The sequence below is a fragment of the Canis aureus genome, chromosome 3 (genome assembly GCF_053574225.1).
Source record: "Canis aureus isolate CA01 chromosome 3, VMU_Caureus_v.1.0, whole genome shotgun sequence".
Taxonomy (NCBI): Eukaryota; Metazoa; Chordata; class Mammalia; order Carnivora; family Canidae; genus Canis; species Canis aureus.
In genome coordinates this window covers 12699362-12712325 of record NC_135613.1, presented here as the reverse complement: position 1 = coordinate 12712325, position 12964 = coordinate 12699362, and the positions used below count along the sequence as shown (strand labels likewise).

General features: G+C 58.8%; 2 protein-coding genes and 1 non-coding gene across 5 annotated transcripts; 1 reads left to right on the top strand and 2 right to left on the bottom strand.

Moving 5' to 3' along the window:
• The first annotated feature begins 4292 nt into the window (after positions 1 to 4292).
• On the top strand, positions 4293 to 9702 carry LOC144309180 (RNA-binding Raly-like protein). 3 transcript variants are annotated; one of them, XM_077890380.1, is made up of 6 exons: positions 4305 to 4606; positions 7214 to 7267; positions 7351 to 7496; positions 7632 to 7769; positions 8095 to 8207; positions 9112 to 9702. In XM_077890380.1, the coding sequence occupies exons 1-6, from the start codon at positions 4536 to 4538 to the stop codon at positions 9148 to 9150; spliced, it is 561 nt and encodes a 186-aa protein (XP_077746506.1). In that variant the 5' UTR covers positions 4305 to 4535; the 3' UTR covers positions 9151 to 9702. The 3 variants fall into 3 exon arrangements, with proteins under 3 accessions (XP_077746513.1, XP_077746506.1, XP_077746504.1); XM_077890378.1 differs by having other exon boundaries at positions 4306 to 4606; positions 7348 to 7496; XM_077890387.1 differs by lacking the exon at positions 7632 to 7769 and having other exon boundaries at positions 4293 to 4606; positions 7348 to 7496.
• On the bottom strand, positions 5935 to 6005 carry TRNAG-GCC (transfer RNA glycine (anticodon GCC)). The gene has a single exon. It is a non-coding gene; the product is annotated as a tRNA-Gly (tRNA).
• A 1030-nt stretch (positions 9703 to 10732) lies between the features above and the next one.
• EXOSC6 (exosome component 6) lies at positions 10733 to 12254 on the bottom strand. The gene has a single exon (XM_077890370.1). It carries the CDS (start codon positions 12052 to 12054, stop codon positions 11236 to 11238), a length of 819 nt encoding a protein of 272 aa, XP_077746496.1. The 5' UTR covers positions 12055 to 12254; the 3' UTR covers positions 10733 to 11235.
• Between the last annotated feature and the right edge of the window lie 710 nt (positions 12255 to 12964).

Genomic DNA, 12964 nt, shown 5'->3' with positions numbered 1-12964 from the left:
GGGGGACGGCAGGATTAACTGTCTCACCATGGCATGCCCTGGGCTGCCGGTATCCTGTCCCTTAATACTGGCTGGATTGTCACCGTGCCCTGGCCACTTGCCAGCCTTAGATCACTCCCATTTCCCTCTGGGCTTCCTGCTCCTTCCATGCCCGGTCCTATTTTGCATCAATCAAGGTTCTTGTTCTAAGCAACAGAAACTGATTCTGGCGACTCCAAGCAGAGAAGGAATTTGCCAAAAATACAGGAGCTCTCGGTAAGGTCAGAGGATCAGGTCTAGAAGACACCCCACCTCCTCTGCCGGGCACAGATGCCACAGTCAGTGTCACCAACGTGGGACGGAAGTGCCACCCCCTTTGAATGCGGGACACAGCTTGCTGCTGCCACCATCTATTGCTGACAGCTCGAATTCAAAGTCAGGCACGGGGTCTGATGGGAGGGGCCACGTTCAGGCCCCAGGAGCAAGGAAGATTGGAAAGGGAGCCAGAAAGGGGCATTTTCGGCTTCTTTCCTGGGATGCAGTTTCTGTCTCAAAGCTAGGAGATACCTGTAACTACAGGAAGGGGGCTCAGATGCCGAGTGGCCAGAAGAATGGCTGGTGTCTCCTGCAAGGAGCCACCTGGTCCTCCCAGGACCAGGGCCTACTGTGCTCTCCTTGTCCGCTCATGCCGACACCCGGGTTCTCACCCCCTCTTTGGATTCTGTGCGGGGCAGAGCAGGCAACAGAGCAACCTGATGGTGCAGCCTGGAGGCACTGACGGAACTAGACTCTGCTTCCAGCTGATATCACTGGGTCCCTTCAAGTATGCCCTCTGACTTCTTTTTTTAAAGATTTTATTTATTTATTTATTTATTTATTTATTTATTTATTTATTTATTTATTCATCCATCCATCCATCCATCCATCCATTCATTCATTCATGAGAGACACACAGAGAGAGGCAGAGACACAGGCAGAAGGAGAAGCAGGCTCCTGGTGGGAAGCCCGGATGCAGGACTTGATCCCGGGACCCCAGAATCACACCCTGAGCTGAAGGCTGATGCTCAAACCCAGGTGTCCCTGTCCTCTGACTTCTTGGAACACTGTAGTGGTTGCATGGCAGGGGACTGGGATCCCACCGCTCCTCTCAGCTTGCTCTCCACCCGTCCCCGGGCACCGTCGCCTTACTGCCAGATGGGGTACTAAGAGCATCTACCCTGCAAGGCTTCTGTGAGCACTGAGATGACGGATGTGAAGTTTGTAGCACAACATCTGTCAGATGGTTGGGATTCAATCATTTCTGGCTCCTGGTTGCAGTATTTCAATATTGGGGATGATACAATGACTCCTCCTTTCTTCCTGGGAGCTCTATGAAAATAAGTGAATACCCTGCGTCCATTTGATGAATTCAGGATGGACACATCTGGGAGTCGGCTCGGGGAACGCTGGAGACCAGCTGTCCCATATGTCCACCCCTTTCTGCTTCTCTCCTCTTTCCTTATTTTAGTCCTTCCTTCCACTTGGTCTGTTTCCATCTTCTGTTTTCTTCCCACCTGACCGCTGATGTCTCCTGTCCTTGTGTCATCTGCTGTCACTATCATGACTCCTGTTCATTCACTATCCCGCCTGTGTTTCACAATCAGGCACTCACCGCCTGGGAATGCAAGATGGCATGTCCCTCTACAAGAGATGAATATGGAGCAAAGACTTCCACTCTGCTTCAGGTGCTTGACCCCTGTGATAGCTAATTGTATGTTTCAATTTGGGCCATGGGGTGGCCAGAGATTTGGCCAAACATTATTTTGGGTGAGTCTGTGAGAGTGTTTTTGGACGAGATCAACATTTGAAGGGTTTGACTAAGTAAACCACATTGCGCTCCCCAGTGTGGGTGGGCCTCATCCAATCAGCTGAAGGCTTGAATAGAACGGAAAGTTTCACCTTCCCAAGAGTAAGAGGAAACTCTTCCTGCCTGACTGCCATGGAGCTTGGACGTCCGTTTTTTCCCTGCTTCCAGACTTGAACTGAAACTTTGGTTCTTCCTAGGTCTCAGGCCTGCTGGTCTTTGGACTGGAACTATGCCATCTCTAGTTTGCCGACTGCAGATCTTGAGATCTGTCAGCCTCCATAATTGTGTGAGCCAATTCTTGATAATAAATCTCTCTCTTGGGATCCCTGGGTGGCTCAGCAGTTTAGCGCCTGCCTTTAGCCCAGGGCGTGATACTAGAGTCCCAGGATTGAGTCCCGCGTTGGGCTCCTGGCATGGAGCCTGCTTCTTCCTCTGCCATTCTATGTCTATCATAAATTTAAAAATCTTAAAAAAAAATAATAAATCTCTTTCTTGGGCTGCTGGCTGGCTGAGTTGGTTGAGAGTCCGCCTTGGGCTCAGGTCATGATCCTGGGGTCCTGGGATCGAGTCCCACATTGGGCTCCCTGCTCAGCGGGGAGCCTGCTTCTCCCTCTCCCTGTGCCCTCTACTCATGCTTGCTCTCTTTCTCTCAAATAAATAAATAAAATCTTTTTTTAAATTTTTTTAAAATAAATCTCTTTTTTTCTTAACATTTTATTACTTTTTTTTTTAAATGAGAGAGAAAGACAGAAATAGCAAGAGAGAGCACAAGAAAGGAGGAGAGGGGGGCAGCCCTGGTGGCTCAGTGGTTTAGCACTGCCTTCACCCCAGGGTGTGATCCTGGAGACCCAGAATCGAGTCCCACGTCAGGCTCCTGCATGAAGCCTGCTTCTCCCTCTGCCTCTCTCTCTCTCTCTCTCTCTACGTATCTCATGAATAAATAAATAAAATCTTAAAAAAAAAAAAAAAAAGGAGAGGGAGAAGCAAGCTCCCCTCTGAGCAGGGAGCCCCACACAGGGCTTGATCCCAGGACCTTGGGATCATGACTTGAGCCAAAGGCAGACGCTCAACTGACTGAGTCATGCAGGTGCCCCAGTAAATCTCTTTCTGCATGTAACTCCTTTGGTTCCGTTTCTCTAGAGAATCCTGACTAATACAGTCCCTGAATGGGGCTGGGGCTCAGCCATGACCCCAGGCTTGTCTACTCTGGGCTACAGGTGGCAGGTGCCCAGGAAGATGCCCATTACACATGTGGACATGGTTTGCCATTGATGGTGAACTTCCCAGATACTCCACTAGTCTGCTTGTGATAATTAGTCCATGGTTGGCAATTGGGTGGCCATTGAATCGTTTTTCCCATTTGACCTGTGATCAAGGCCCTGGGAGAATGATTTAAGTTTCTGCGTTCTCTCCTGTCTGGGCAATCACATCTCACTCAGTATTCTTATTTTTAGGGATAGTGATGATGGTTAGCCCAGAGAGAATGGCAAGCTTGTTTTAATGCTGTGCCTTCTATCTTGGACACAGCTAGCATTTCTAAGTGCCTGTGCTCTGCATGGTAGACATGGGTGTGACTTTTGCCCCCTCTGGATATTGCGAATGTGAAAGTGACCACAAGTATAAAGATAAGCCAGAAGAAAAGACACAGAAAAGAAGACGAAGTGGAAGTGCAGGCATTTACCGTGGAGCACGGGCATTTGGGTGACGTGCCCTCGAGTAGATGAATCTGGCCCATGAATAGAAGAGAAAGGCCAAGGTGATAAATTGCCAACTTCCTCCCCATTGAACACTCGGTCTGGATCATCAGGGCCTTGGGGACACTGTGGCCAGTCTCCTGTTCTTCCCTGCAAGAGAGCACGTGCTGAGTAAGTGCTTTTGGCGTCTGTGTGGCACGAAGTCTTGAGGAAAAGGAGGGGGCTCACGTTTGTTACCATCTTGGCAGCCACAGTGGACCACGGATGATGATCACAGAGTTAGGAAGAAAGGGGTTGGGGTCAGGGAGGGGCCTCGAAGTCACAAGCAAAATTCTGGGGTCTGATCCAAACCCCAACAAAAAAACGGAATTGACTTAATGGACTTCCATTCGCATATTCCGCAGACAACAGGCACCTGCTGAGTGCCAGGCCCTGAGCACCGAGTGTGGGGTCGGCTCCCTCTGCCAGGGGCGTAGAGCCGCTCTCTGGAGCCAACACCAAAGCAGAAGAGCCCAGAAGCTAGATCTGCCGTGACAGGTGCTCGGATGCTGCCTAACTGGCCGCCTCAGCCCTCCCCAGCGTGGGTCCCGCGGACTCTGGCTGCCCGCGCCCCCCCCCCCAGAGGCCGGTGGGCTGTGCGTTCCCCAGGCGTTCCCAGGCCAGCTGCTGGCTCCGCTTCCCGCTTAGAGCCACCCTGGCCACGCGGACGCGGCCACCCAGGGTTCGCCGCGGGCCGGCGGCGTGGGCCAGCAGGAGGCAGCGGGGGCAGGCAGAGGGCAGGAGCGGGGCACCCGGGACGGACGGACGGACGGACGGACGCTGCCACAGGACTCAGGATCACCGGCATCTTCCCGCCTTCGGGCCGTCCCGGCCCCTCCCGGGCGGGCAGCGGGGCCAATTCCCACAGTGGGCTTGGGTAGGAAGGAGCCGGGCCGGGCTGCCCCGCCGAGAGGCGCAGCCCCCGCCCGCCCTACCCCCTCGAGCTCCGCCCTGCTCTCGACTCTCCGGACTTGGACATGGCTGGAGAGCCCGGGCCGGGCCCTGCGCACCCGGGCCTCAAGCGGCCTCAGGGCACTGCCAGCCCCTGGTGAGTCTGCCGGTGGCCGCAGCGTGCAGGGGCGGGAGGCTGGCTGCTGGCTTGTCCTTGTCCGAGGCTCTGGGCTCCCCTGCCAGGGAGCGAGGCCCCCAGGAGGCCAGCTCAGGCCACCCACCGGGGCACCTGGAGGGCCCCTCTCTGGCGTCAGGTTTTGACTGCAGACGGAGGGAGATGACCCAGTTCGTTCCAAGGCCCCTGGTCACCCTGTCCGCCAGCACCATCCTGCTGACAGAGCCAGGGCGCCTGGGTCCCTCCCAGAGGACCTGCACCTGCACCTGCGGGATGCGTGGGGGGCGGGGGGGGGGGCGGTTTCCAGGTATAGATGTTTGGGAAGCAAATGGGGACTTTCCTGGATGAACTCCTGGCCCTTAACTTGGGAAACTTAAAGAAAATGTTCAGAAATCTTTAAACATTTTCAGAAAGGAGTTCGCCAAACTCTACCGGCCACTGTGCCATTTTCACAGGCGTCAGGGCAGTGCGCCCCCTGCGCCGGGCATCCGTGGCGGCCTCGCTCAGCTCCTGCCCCGCGGCGGGCATGCGGGGACTTCTCCCTCCCGGCGGAGGAGGCAGGACGCAGGGTTCGCTGTTAAGAACTGCACCGTATAAATGCCCTGGTACCGAGGCTTCCAGCTTCTTTGGGGTTCCACCTTGCTTCCTCTTCCTGGAAGGGAGTTGGTAGGGCTGGGCTAGGGCTGCTCCGAGAAGTCTCTGCGCCTCCTGCTTGACCTTGAGACGGATGAGGCCAAGTCACTCGTGCCAGCAGCCGCCCGAGGGCGTGTCACCGCCGTGTGCCCCCGTACCCCCGTGGGTGGCTTCTCCACTGCTTCTGTTTGGGGCTGATGAGTAGGTGTCTGCTCCTGGGGAACCCGTGGTCTTCTAAACTTGACCTCGGCCCACAGCACATTCTAAGGCTGCCTTCTAGTTCTCTTTTTGTGGGGAGCCGCGGCTCGCAGACTGTAACAAGTAGCGCAGACCAGGGACCAGATGCAGCTGCCCCCCTACGGGGAAAGAGGCAAAACCACAGGCTGATGACTGAGGGGTGGGGGGGCAGGCAGAGCAGAGCCCCCCTTCCTCAGGCCCGGAGGGACCCTCTGCGTGCAGCAAGCACCGCTGGGGGGTGCACGCCACCCAACACCTAACTCCCAGGGCCATCCTGCTGCCTCAACCCGCGCAGCTCCCCATCTGTGCTAAGCGGTCAGGGAAGTACCATTCCTGTACCATTAATTCCTGGCTACTTTAAAAAATCATTGTGGGGTGAGGTGGGGTGCGGGGTGCGGGTGGAATGGAAGGGAGAAGGGGAAAAGGAAAAACTTCACAGCTGCATTGGCCGGGAATCGAACCCGGGCCTCCCGCGTGGCAGGCGAGAATTCTACCACTGAACCACCAATGCTGCGCCGAGAGCAGCTCCGCTCCGGAGGCTCAGGAGCTCGGCCGCCGCCCGCGCCCGCGCCGGCCCCGCCCCGCCCCGCCCCGCCCCGCGCCTGCTCCCGCCCCCGCCCCGCCCGCGGCCCCGGGGCCGGGAGCGTCTCCTCCGCGCGGTGGCGCCAGCGCTGCCTGCGTCCTGCACCCCCGCCGCGACCCCCGAGGGCTGGTGCGCCCCGCCCTGCCCCGCGCTCCTCTCCCCCAGGAAGGCCTCCCTCGCACCCCCGGAACCGGCATCCCTGCTGCTTCCAGGCCGCCCCTCCGGACCTCCTGGAGCCAGAGAGCGGGGCGGGGGCGGCCGGAACCGCCCCCGCAGGCCGGGCCTGGGGGGTGCAGGATACAGGGGAAGGGGCCCGAAGGTCGGCACTCAGACCCAGTGGCCCTCCAGGCCTCCCCCTCGCGGACTGGGCCTGAGCCGGGCGCGGGAGAGCGCAGCACCGGAAAGTTGTTCCAGAAACTGTACTGTCCGGCCCGCATCCCCTCTGCCACCCCTGATCACCCTTCCAGCCCCAGGCGCAGGCGGCACCTGAATGAAGCTCCTGCAGCTCTGTCCTGCCCAGGTCAGGACCCAGCTGTCCCTTTGCACCCATCTCCCCAGCCCTCCTAGGCACCGGTTCCCTCCCTGGAGATTCATGGCACATGAGAGAAGGGGCAGAGGCCTGGCAGGAGAGTCTGGGACCTTCCAAACTCCTCTCCTTTCCCAAAGCCTGGAGCAAAGAGGAAGGTGGCCTGGCCACAGCCCTAACCCTGCCTGGCCAGCCCTGCCAGTGCTGGGCGGCATCCTGGAGATCCCAATACAGGGATTAAAGGCTCTCACACCCCCACTGTGGCTTTGGGCCCTGACTTAACTCTTCCCTTTCATCCTTTGCCAGACTAAGATCCAGAAGGCCAGCTGTTCCTGGGTCGGGCAGAGGAAACTTTGGAGGGCCCCAAAGGCTGCAGACAATTGTCCCCCTCCTGTCACCTGGAGCCACCTGGAAGATGCCCCTATCGGAGGCCAGACATGGGGAAGCTGTGGTCTCCCAAGTGGCCTTGGTTAAGTCCCTAAGGGCACTTCCGGTGGAGAATCCTGGGGTTCTAAGGAAAAGTTGTATACCTCAGTTCTTCAGGTTAAACTGGGGTCTAGGCAGGGCCTCTGGCAGAGAATGACCCCTCCCCCATTTGGCTCTATTGCAGTACGAGTGATTATGACCTGGACCATAAGCTGTACAGGGAAGATGTCCCCTACAGGTAGGTGGTTCTTGTCCCCTCGGTCCTCTGGGGAAACAAGTGGAGCTGGTAAGCCTGACTCCCTCTCTGACCTGTCCCAGTAGGGTGTATGAATGCCAAAGGATCCCTCCACTCATCAACCGCGTGCCTGTCAGGATCCGGAGGACCCAGGTGGGCATGGGGGTCAAAAGCAGCTTCCGTCTTCACACGGGCCCCAGGAAGAGCCACCTGCCCCGGGAGCAAATAAAGCGTGAGTGAGGGGGCACAGCCCTCAGCAGGGCTGGGGAAGAGCTGGGCAGACCTTAGCGGTGAGGGCTGGTGGGAGCCCTGGCAGCAGCGCTGTCTGCGCCTGGTGGGACACCAGCTCTGGCCCCTCTCCAAACAGTCCCGACTGAGGAGCTGCACTCCATCAGGGGGGAGCTGAGTCAGATCAAAGCCCAAGTGGACCGTCTATTGGAGAATCTGGAGCACATGGGCCAGCAGAGGGACCAGCTTCCAACTGGGGGCCCGGGACACACTCCCAGTAAGTTCCAGCTTTTCCCACTGCAGAGGGTGGCACCTGGGGTCCTGCCCTGGGCTGTCTGCAGGGCTCCTTCCTGCCCTCCCAGGGTGTACTCTCTCCCACTCCCTCTGCTTGTTCCCGTGGCTTGAAGACCTCATGGCTTCTGGGTTGTTCTATGAGCCCACCCACTCAGCAGCTACCTAGAGGCAGAGCTGTGTCCCAGCCCATGCCCATCTTGTCCTTTTAAGCCCTAGGAACCGTTGATCAGTGCTGGGCACCAAGTGGCCTCTCTCAGATCAGCTGGGGCCTCCAAACCTGGCCTTTAACTGTGACTCTCCCCACACAGGGTCAGAGGACAGTGAAGAAAACAGAGGTCCAGAACTCCAGCAGGAGCCCCAGGGCCAGAAGGCCCATCCAGAAGCAGACAGCTCTGAGGACAGCACAGACCCAAAGGAGGCAGTGAGTGGCCTGGCACCTCCCCCATCCTCACCCTCCTTGCGTTTGGGTCCTTGTGGCTTCCCTGTGAACAAGGGAGAGACTCAGGTTTGTGCAGGAGCCCACAGTGGTGGCTGAGGGGACACAGGACTTCTGCCACATGCAATTCCCAGAAGATGGCCCTGCACTGCTTTTTATTCCCTCTCATCTCGGGCTTGACGGCTCAGCTGGACTAGGGGCTAGTTCTGGGCTGAAATACAATCATGTCCTGGAAGCTGGGAGGCGGGCTTTGAGCACTGCAGAATGTCACAGGTGTGCCTCATGGTCCCAGACCCCTTGCCAGAGGCCCCAGAATCGGTTAAAACTGGCCTTTTTCCTGGCCCTGCTCCCACACATTGTGGTGTACCATGCTCCCCAGGGAAGCTGGAGCTCATGGACCTTCCTGGACGGAAAACATCCAAACCAGGATGTGATGGTCTGATGATAGCCCTTTGGGTAGCATTCAAGGGCCCCAGTGTTCCCTGCCCTACCATATTCTCCTCCCTTCTTGATAATCCGTGAGGTGGGCCAAGCCCCATGTGTTTGGGCCACCTCTGCAAGGTCCAGGATGCTGAGGGGCTGGCAGGAACAAGCTTCCCTTCCTCCACCTGTCTGGCTCCACCCCCTGGACTGCTGGGCTCCGCAAAGTCCTTACTGCTGTCCAGGCCTGAGTCACATCTGGGAAAATATTGGGCTGGATGAAGGGACTGCTTTGGTGGTTCTGGGTTCCCAGGCCTCAGGAAGAATCTAGAGTAGCACTGAGCGGGCAAACCTGCCGAGAAAGAGACACGGGGTTGAGGGGAGATGTTGGCAGACAGGCTTCCCTTTCCTAGCCATGCCATGCCTCTCGGCCCTCCTGGCCAGAGTCCTGTTTCTCTATTTCCTACAGGTGAAGAATCCTGCATCGGACCAGGAGGGCAGCCAGTAGAATGGTGGAACCCCTCTGGGCTCCTTCCTGGATGGCTCCCTTCCTTGCCTCGTGTGGGTTTTTGAAGGCCTCCTGGAGGTGCCTGTGCAGCCCGAAGCCACCCTTCTGGAAGGAGTGCAGTGAAGTGGGGGCCTGGCTCAGCCAAACTAGCCATGAAGCTTCTCCGTAATGGTGGCTTTTGGAGGTCATGTTTTCCGATGATACGGGCTGAGGGTGGCCTGCAGCTGCCTAGCATAAGCCTCCCATCCTCATGAAGCTGAGGCCGTCTTGCAAGGGGCCCCAGGTCCCCCTGGGTACACATCAGCCCCCAGTGACCACAGGTACCGTAGTGGCTGCTCCCCACTCCGAAGGGCCCTGCCAGTTCTGAGTAGGCAGCCAGCACAGTTCCCTCCAGCCACAGTGGCATACCGGAAACCCTCATGTTCCTACGGTCCCCCTTCCAGTCTGCACCTGGGCTTTCAGCTCCTCAGTGTGCCCCACATAATCCCCTTTGGTTCCAGACTCCCCATCCACCCTGTAAAGCCATCCTTCAGAATAGGGACATCATTTTTATGTTCTGCTCCTGTCTAGTCTCTTGCTAGTGTGATACTATGTGTTTCAGATCTGCTCTGGAAATAGTATTGTATCAAAAGGGAGAAAATGCACAACATTTTCCCCCCTTTTGGGGGTCAGGGGTTCTTGGTAGGGTCATCAAGCCTCATTCTGGTCTTTGGGCTGCCTCAGGCCAGGCCTTCCTGGAGAAGCTGAGCAGGCCCCTGCATCACAGAAGTTCAGCAGTTCCTACTCAGCCAGGGCACAGAAGAGGGGACCAGGCTTCCCTGCCTTCTTCCAATTCAGACCTGAGCACAAACCCACAGAGCTCATGAGCCACATAGGGAAGATCCTGCTCTTGTGGTCACTCAGGCCAGTTCTCCATATGGAATGATGGCCAGGCCACATCTGACTTCCCAACAACCAGCAGCTCTTACTCCTGGAAGTTCATCTGCCCTTTCCCAGGAGGCAAGACTGGACCAGGGGCACCAAATAATAAAGCCAACCTGGTGCAGCACCTGGGCTCAGTCGGTTAGGCATCAGATTCTGATTTTGGCTCAGGTCATGATCTCAGGATCATGAGATCAAGCCCAGCATCAGGCTCTGCGCTCAACATGGAGTCTGTGTGGAATTTTCTCTCTTCTTCCCCACTGTCAACCCCCTTGCATGCCTCTAAATTAAAAAAAAAAAAAAAAGGCAGCCTGGACCCCTACTTCTTAGCAGCAGTGGGGGAGGCCTCTAGCTTCCACCCAGAGCCAAACCCCTTCCACCTACCCAAACCTGAGCTGTGGTCTTGCCCAGCACCAAACCAGAGGCCACAGAGTACACCCAGAGTGCTCCTGGGCCCACACAACCTTCCCTACTGTTGTCACCTTGGCAATGGCCAACTCTGCTACTCTAGGGGCACCTTCACCTCCTTCAAAGCACATTTCCCCACACCAACTCCTGCACCTCCTTTAGTTTCAGCCAGTCTTTTCTGCTTATGTTGGTCTAAGGAACAGGACACATTTAAGACAATGCTGTCCCCAACCCCTTGACACCAGGAGTCGACTACAGGGCACAAAAGAACCTTGTTCTTTTAAATTCACTACCGAGATGAACCACGATAGACTTTTCCAGATATAAAGGAGTTTGTTTTAGCTCAGATATAAATGAGAAGGCACAGCCCCCTTGTCCATTCTCTCAAAAGCAGCCCAAGTCTATAGAAGGGAGTCACTAGCTGGCCTGCACAGGGTCCATCCCTTACAACAGTTCCAAGTCCCGTCCTCCAGAGGAGTCCAGCTGAAGTCCTTCCCAACCTGGGAGGCAAGCTGCATTCGCAAGTTTCTTCACCTGGGTCGTAGCTGGGAAGCACCTGCTCAAGTAGAAACGTTTCTTTAACAGAAGTCTCTAAAGAGCCGTCCCAACACAGCCGTCCGGCGCTGTGCACGCCCCGTCGGATCCTCTCCCGCCCGGAGTTCTCCGCGCCGCGCAGTCTGGCAGCGGACGGCAAGGGTCCTTCGGGGGACGGGGGCAGCTCGGTCCTCGGCGTCCGTGGTCGCTCGGGCTCCCGGCTCAGGACGGCGCGGCGGCGCCCCTCCGACGGGCCGCCCGCACCAGGCACTGCTGCAGCACGGGGTAGAGGCGCTGGCAGCCCTCCAGGCCCAGACGCACCGCCTCGGCCCAGCTCTCGGGCGGGCCGCCCTCCCCGCTGCCCAGCAGCCCGGCCACCTGGTTGAGCACCGGCATGAGCGCCACGGTGAGGCCGGCGGCGGCGCGCTCCTCCTCGAGGCGCGTGGGGTCCAGCAGCCAGGTGGGCGCGGGTTCCGGCGTGCGGCTCAGGCCGCAGCCCACCACCAGGTCGTACATCTCGACCCCCGCGTCGGCCAGGGCGAGCGCGGCGGCCGTGAGCGCGGCGGCCAGCGCCGAGCCGCCGTCCTCGAGCAGCAGCGCCGACACCTCGAGCTGCGCGCGCGGGTAGCGGCCCAGGCGCACCGCCGGCTCGAGCGCCTCCTGCAGGGCCAGCGCCAGCTCGCGCTCCTCCCCGCCGCCCGGGGGCGCGCGGCGCCGGCGGCCGGCGAAGGGCGCGCGGCGGAAGTCGCAGAGCAGGCGGCCGCGCAGCGCGGCCGGGGCCTCGCCGCCCGCTCCGGCCGGGCCGCCGCCGCGCTCGCTGCCCTCAGCCTGGCGCGGGCCGGACACGGCGCACAGCACCTTGGTGCCGCCCGCCTCCAGGTAGGCCGAGCCCTTGGCTTGGCTCAGGAGCCCGGCGCGCGCGTACACGGGCCGCAGCCGCGTCGGGTCGCGGGCCGCGGGCGCCTCGTCCTCGTCGGCCGCGTACAGCTGCGGCGGCTGCGACTCCTCGGGCCCGCGGATTCGGCGGTGGTCCCCGGGCATGGCGACGCCTGGCGTGCGAGCCGCTTCCGCCCGTCCCCTCGGCCCCGGCGCCGGCGCTTCCGCCCGCTTAAAGCCGCGCGCCCGCGCGAGGGCTGTCGGGATAGCGGCGGCCGGCGCCGCCCCGCCCCCTGCCGTCCCGGAGGAACAACAGCCGAGCCGCGGGGCCGCCGCGGGGCCGCCGGGAGGTCCCTGGCCGAGGGGGTGGGCCGACGGGGGGACCGGGCCGGCCTGCCTGAACGCTAGCCTCTCGGGCCAGCGCAACCCCAGGGCGCACATCTGCGTCCTTTCACTTGTAAAGGTTGAAATTATTTTGCACTTACACGTGTGACCATCTCCTACGTGTTCCCGTCTTGCCCAAGACATGGTCATTCCTCAGTGCCCTGGCAGGAGTAACGCTTGTTGAATGGAACATTCTCTCTCCTGCACTGGATTGTGTACACTCCGTACCCCTAGGAGTCCTCACCTGGCACGTCTTGCTGAACCATGTCCCCCTGCTGCTTCTCACTCCCGGCGAGGACGGGCCCTCACCCCCAGGCTGGTGACCAGAGCAGGTAGCCTCTGCTGCTGCTCGCCTCCTTCCTTGTCAGCGGGACTAGTTAACCTGGGCCCCACTGCCAACTGTTGTACCCAGGGAACACGAAATCAGCCAGAGCTAGCACAAACAAGCAGAACCTTTAACCTCCCCAGCGAACGGTTTCCAAACCCAGCTGTCTTCTGACTTGAGTGAAGGGATTCGGGACCAGGGCAGGTCCCGATCGATCCTATCCATCTTTGGGTCAGGGAACCAGCAATGATGGGTCAAAGGGAAAGGGGTAGTCACCTAATGCACCCTAAGAACACCTCTGATCTCACACCTGACTGCTCAACATCAAAAAGGAGAGGAAGAGGGACACAGGCCTAAGAATGGGAG

Coding starts and splice junctions, on each gene's coding strand:
- LOC144309180 (XM_077890378.1), top strand. CDS start 4,536: ATGGCTGGAGAGCCCGGGCCGGGCCCTGCGCACCCGGGCCTCAAGCGG. Junction 7,770..8,094: donor GGGCCCGGGACACACTCCCA/GTAAGTTCCAGC, acceptor CTCCCCACACAG/GGTCAGAGGACAGTGAAGAA. Junction 8,208..9,111: donor GCACAGACCCAAAGGAGGCA/GTGAGTGGCCTG, acceptor TATTTCCTACAG/GTGAAGAATCCTGCATCGGA.
- EXOSC6 (XM_077890370.1), bottom strand. CDS start 12,054: ATGCCCGGGGACCACCGCCGAATCCGCGGGCCCGAGGAGTCGCAGCCG.